The sequence below is a fragment of the Zea mays genome, chromosome 8, assembly GCF_902167145.1.
Source record: "Zea mays cultivar B73 chromosome 8, Zm-B73-REFERENCE-NAM-5.0, whole genome shotgun sequence".
NCBI classification, from domain to species: domain Eukaryota; kingdom Viridiplantae; phylum Streptophyta; class Magnoliopsida; order Poales; family Poaceae; genus Zea; species Zea mays.
In genome coordinates this window covers 7,294,368-7,300,380 of record NC_050103.1, presented here as the reverse complement: position 1 = coordinate 7,300,380, position 6,013 = coordinate 7,294,368, and the positions used below count along the sequence as shown (strand labels likewise).

The 6,013-nt window shown below is 47.2% G+C and overlaps 1 protein-coding gene across 6 annotated transcripts; it reads right to left on the bottom strand.

The window, feature by feature from the left end:
- Positions 1-2,053: 2,053 nt before the first annotated feature.
- On the bottom strand, positions 2,054-5,090 carry LOC100276250 (uncharacterized). Of its 6 annotated transcripts, none has more exons than XM_035961374.1 (5): positions 4,687-5,035; positions 3,719-3,911; positions 2,796-2,856; positions 2,670-2,699; positions 2,073-2,572 (listed from the first exon to the last, which is right to left on the bottom strand). In XM_035961374.1, the coding sequence occupies exons 2-5, from the start codon at positions 3,907-3,909 to the stop codon at positions 2,528-2,530; spliced, it is 327 nt and encodes a 108-aa protein (XP_035817267.1). In that variant the 5' UTR covers positions 3,910-3,911; positions 4,687-5,035; the 3' UTR covers positions 2,073-2,527. The 6 variants fall into 6 exon arrangements, with proteins under 6 accessions (NP_001143555.1, NP_001392909.1, XP_035817267.1 ...); XM_035961375.1 differs by lacking the exon at positions 4,687-5,035 and adding an exon at positions 3,999-4,513; NM_001405981.1 differs by lacking the exon at positions 4,687-5,035 and adding an exon at positions 4,520-4,596 and having other exon boundaries at positions 2,169-2,572.
- Positions 5,091-6,013: the final 923 nt, after the last annotated feature.

The window sequence follows — 6,013 nt, the reverse complement described above, 5'->3', positions numbered from 1 at the left end:
AACTGAAATAAACAGCAAGTCTTACCTCGTTTGAAGCCTCAAATTGAACCAAATCAGCCACATAACTGATAAGTCATAAACTCATAAGTCATAACAGCCATATATAGACATATAGTTCAAATTGGAAATCAAATAGCAACAAAATATAGTTCAAACTTGAAAGAAAATAAGCTCCATAGATAGATAAGTTGTTGTTGCAGCTAGACAGATACTAGATACCCTAAATATCTCCCAAATCAAGATCATCCATTGCATTTTCTTCACCACCAGCACCAGCTTGAGTTGGACTGCTATGTGGGGATTCACCAAAGTCATCCACTTCTTCGTCATCATTAGTCATGTACTCTTCTTATCTTGTTCATTGCCCTCGTTGCTTTGCTCTTCCTCTTCCATAAATCCGGCCATTAATAATAGTTCCATGTTGGATCCTTAGATTTTTGCCTTTCTCATCGGATCTTTAGCTAGATCGTATGGTTGCTGGCTTCCTGACTCCCCTTGTGGTCGATCTGCAGATGCATCTTCCATCTTCCTAGAGCTTGCTCTGAGGGCGACGCAGGTTGTTGTGAGGGCGTGCAGAGAGGCGACGCGGGTTGTTGTGAGGGCGAGAGGGGGAGCAGGACTCACCAGAGCTTGCTGTGAAGGCGTGAGAAGGGGTGGCGTGCAAAGGAGGGGCTGGCTGGAGGCGGCCAGAGGTGGGCGACGTGCAGAGCAGGGGCTGGAAGCGGCCAGAGGTGGGCAGCGTGCAAAGGAGGGGCTGGAGGCGGCCGGAGGGGTTGAAGGTATAGATGGCCAAACGGGCCGTGCTAAATGGGTGGCACTAAGCACGGCACGGCCCATAGTGCTTCGGCACGACACGGGCACGATTCATATAGTGCCAGTGCCGGCACGACACGAGTCTAGTGTCGTGCTTGGGCCGCCACCCCGGCACGATAAGCTGGCACGGGCACGACACGATTAATTGGCCGACACGATTAGGCACGACTTAGACTAACATGTGGTTTATAGATGTGATTGTGATATGTGCACGTGGTTACACATTGTTATTTGTTATGATTTACACATAATGAATTCATTTTATAATGATATAAATATTAAAGTTTTAAAATTATATATATAATCTTAAAGATCTTCTATATTTTTTGAGCTTTTAAAATGAAATAGTACCTGGGCTGGCACGGGCACTATTAGGTATTAGTGTCGTATAGTGCCGGCACGACACGATTAGGCACTATAGTGTAGTGCCTGGGCCGCTGGTTAGGCACTAGTGCCGGCACGGCACGATTACTAATAGTGCCTAATAGTGCCGTGCCTAATAGTGCTAGTGCCGGGCCGGACAGCCCGTTTGACCATCTATAGTTGAAGGTAGGGTTTATGTTATATAATGGGCCTTTGGACTGTTTAGGCCAAACTAGGATACAAGTCGACCGACTTGCCAGACCAGGTCGATGACTAATCAACTGAGAATTTCTAGTCGTTTCCAAGTCGACCGGCTTACTAAAAAAGTCAAGCCGACCTCACCAGTCGACAGCTTGTTCGCTGCGGCTGCAATCCGGCTGCGGCTGCGGCTTCTACAGTATTTTTCTCTCTATGGATTGCAGCTGCAGCAGTCCAAACAGCTGCAACAGTGTCGGCTTGTAGCCAGCCGAACACGCCCCGAGATCCCAGGACCGACCCGACGACTAGTCAACAGAGGTGGATCCATTACCAGTTGCCTCCCGAGTCCTGATCTGCAAATTTCATTGTCGCAAACATTTTTTTTATTTCAATGACATCGCTCATCGTCGTTCGGTAATTACCTCACCCAGCATTAATCAGTTTCTCCATTAAGCAAACACTAGCAAAACCAAGGGCACCATCTTAAAAACTGTATTTTATTTGTTCCCCAGAATAAAAGGAAGATGACTATTGAAGTTGAATTTTTGCCCGAATGGTTTGCCTAAAACATAAATGTTTCTCACAACTGTTTTTGCATTCTAGGAAATTGACTGTCAGATGGCAACAAATAAGCATGTGTAACACCAAAACAAACTGCAAGGAAAATAGGTAACTTGTAGGCCAAAAAAATCACAACATGTGACACAAAACAAAGATGCATTCATAATAATAACTGAAAACTCCATGTTGCATCTTACTTCTGAATGCAAAAACTCAACTCTATTCACAGGCTCTTATCCATGAAACACCAGATCTCCAGCTAAATTTACTAGACACATACATCATAAGGTAAATATGCGGGGACCTCACTTATATACATCTCACTACTCACTGCAATTGTGCAGTTTCGATTGCCAGTCAGAAGGGCAAAAGGCAACTCTAATCAGGCTAGCTTAAATGCACTACTTAATATCCTGCACACCACCACGGTGATTCACAAGGAGCGAGCGGTCGGTCGGTCCAAGGGCAAAATCAGGAACATACCAACAAAATGCTCAGACAAAGGTAACTGCATAGTGGGTCTCGGAGTTGCCACAGGCGAAACCTTCAATCCTTACTTTTGGGCTGCTGCTAACGCCGCAAGATGGCGAGCCTACTTCAACTCGTACTGCTGGCATTTTGCCATAGGAGCTCCCTCCTAGAGGAGAAAAGGATGGCAGTCTTTTACCAAACTGTGGATCATGGATAACAGGGTTGTCAGCGCGTATCGGAGGTGAGCCGCATAAGAAGCCCACCTGGCTGCTCGAATCTCCATCCGAGTCATTCTGAAAAAAAAACAGAAAGTCGGTTATCAAGATTCAGTCATGCATGGGAGTTTACGTTACTTCATTCAATCAATGAGCGAACTTTCCGATGATTACCTTACTGAGGATAAGATCAAGTATATCGCAAGTGGAGTCCGATCTGTACGGCGGAAATGCACTACAGTTGTGGAGGGTAAAGGTTAAGCAAAGAAAAGTCATGATCAGCACCAGACTAATCATTATCAATGAACACATCCGTCAGGATAGATAATTATAGTTAGACATGCAGTTACCCTTGTATGATAAATAGATACAGTTAGACATGCAGTTATGCTTGTAACGTATTTTGTTTCATGAATCAGGCAAAGGAAACCAGACATAATGTGGTATTCGTACCAGTGCCCTTTATTTGTGCGACAAGCTATGTGCACTGTAGTGAATCATTTTCCTGTTTCTATCTTCCTACATTGAGCAGCTTTCTATCACGCCTCAAATAAAGAAAAATACTGCCTGTGTTAATTCTCTAATTCAATAAACACTAAGGGCGTGATTGGTTGCCGGATGCTGATGTGCCTGGCGCGAGCCAGCCTAGGCCGGTAGAGAAGGCCGCGGGCGCCTCCGCCCATGCAGGCTTACGGGTGGTTTCCTGCCTAGGCTGCGTCCGCGCGTGCAGGCTACGCCAATGACCATGACATACAGGTAATCAATCACGGTTTCAAGCGTGGTTAAAGCACGCGCCGGGCTTGGCCGTGCCCGATCAGGCAACCAATCACGCCCTAAATGTTTACTAACACATACGTCGACTTGCACAACAAGGATCCATACAACATTCATCAAATTCATATACTTCTGTCATGGTGCCACTGTAAATTGCTGCTATAATCTATTGTCCACATGAAAACTAATCAGATCCGCATACACCAGGACATTTGCAGCAAGTATTTGCACTTAATCCACCATCAGATTTGCTACTGGACAGCTAATCAGATCTCTTGCATGCAGTAAACAAAAGAAAACGTAAGACAATTAAAAAAACTAACCCGTTCATCTTGGGGCTGGCTTTGTTCAGGGTTTCCACAGCGGTGAGGGGAATCCGGGTGGCGCGGCGAGGCTGGGGGCAGATGACCTCCGCCCGGGGCGGAGGAGGCGCATCCATCTGCCAGAACCTGGACCTCCTCTCGGGCATTGCCTCGGCCCTCGAGATCGGCTGTCCCACATAGCAGTGCTCCATGCCTGACGATCAGGAGAAATTGAGTCCGCTAAATTGGAAGGAAATGACTACAATAGAGCGAGCAAGCGTGGAGGAACCAATGCGCGTACAAAAAAATCAAAACAACGGAGGAAATCCAAACAGGACTGGTGGGGCAATCGCCTTTTCCTTATCAACACCGCGATGGCCCGCAAAAAAGGATGCAAACGAGCTTTCCTTCTTTCGTTACGGCATTGACCTCCAATTGGAAAAGAAGCAAAGGAAATGCTTGGTGCCGAAAAGGTGTTGCCTTCTATACGGAAAAAACGAAACACGTTCTCGTGTTTCTTTATATTTCCGCCGTTTTTTCGTGAGGGTTTCAGTAACCTAATCCAAACAGATCTTGAGGCAGTAGCGTGAAATGTGGTGAAAAAAAATTTAGCGACGGGAAAGAATGGAGTTTTATGGGTGAAACATATAGAACTAGGACTGGTTCCTGAAATCTCGACAACGGGAGAAGACAGTGTTTCACTGAGAAATCTGGCATAGGATCTCTGAAGGAAAAAACATCATCAACCAAAGAAACAAATAGGTCTCTGGTGACTGATGTGATGCCCTTCAAATCAAAATTAACAAGAACAGAGCTACCTACCTGCGGTCAAGCTAGGTTTCGCAAGAACCGACCCCGAATGCAAGCGAATCGCAGATCAACTGCCGCGGACAAACCACAAAATCCCAAGAAGAAGAAACGAGGTAATAAACTGCAAGTAAACGACCGACGGGCCAAGACCTCGGCGCACGGAAAGAAACCCTCCTCACCTTGGACGGGTGGGAGGAGAGACGAGAGGAGCAGCAGCCACGCGGACGGAAAGGGCCCTCGATCCCTAAGGCTGAGGCGAGCGTGGCGTCCACGCGCCACCTTTCTGCGCCGCTCGCTCAGGTGTGGCTGGCGCCGTTGGTTCGCCGGAAGAATCGCCGACGCGAGGCGAGGCGACGCAGCGCAGCCACACGCCCCGGCCCGGCCCGGTCCGAGCCGATCCGCTGCCTTCCGATTCGGATTAGAGGACGACCACTGTTTCCTTACCCTACTAGGCTAGCTATACTACTAGTACTACTACCGGGGCACCGGGCCGGGCAGTCCTAACAAACAGCCAGGCCCACAGACCGGACAAGTGCGGGTGCGATGCTGACGCAAGAAGGGCCCGCGGCGCGTGGTGTTTGCCCACACGTCAGTGAAGTCCGGAAGGCAGACAGGTGGGGCCTAGACGCCTGGTTAAGCAAGAGTCTGTAGAGCACTTTTCCTTTGGCGTTTGTTTCATGAACCGGAAAAAATTCCTTCTCAACGAGCGGGCTGCGGATTTTTTTAAAAAATAATGTTTTTAAGCTAATATCTTAATACTAATCCCTCCTGAGGCCTGGTTTGGAAACCCCAATTTTCTAAGGGTTTTTCATTTTCCCATGAAAAATTAGTTCTTTTTCCTTGAAAAATTAAAAATCTCATAGAAAAATAGGGTTGTCAAACTAGCCCTAAAAATAATTTTTATACGTGATTTGTTTTGCCATGGGAGTCCAGTTAGCATGATACACGAAGCCATAATGGCATGGATCGTAGACAGTGGGAGATATTGGAGGACGCCTAAGAACGAATCCTCTCCTCCCTGATAGATCCCTCTCGGAGGGTTAGACCAGGTGTTGTTGGCAAACGTCATCGTCTCTGCGCACACGCGGATAGTCCGGCTCGGCACAGAGAAGACTTAGCTCCTGCTGCAGGTCACGAACCATCCACACTGCCGCAAAGGGCACCGCCATCGGTACACCTCACAGTGATTGGTGAAGATCTATCATAATGGTCAGTTCAAAGGATAATTCTGATGTCTCTCCTAACAACATTATCGAGTCGACTATGGAGACTCTATCGGGCGAAGATCAATAGGAGTTCGAAGAACACAAGGAGCAGCTGATCAAGGAAGTGCAGGCGAAAATCCTGATAACCTTTAAGGTGGACAGGAATCACAAGGTCATCCGACAGCGGGCAACTGATCTAGCTTCGCTCTAACCTAGTGCAGCTACCCACAAGGTAAGTGAAACAAACAAAATTCAATCTCTTAGATCTTACATAGATGAACAACGAGAACAAATGTAACAA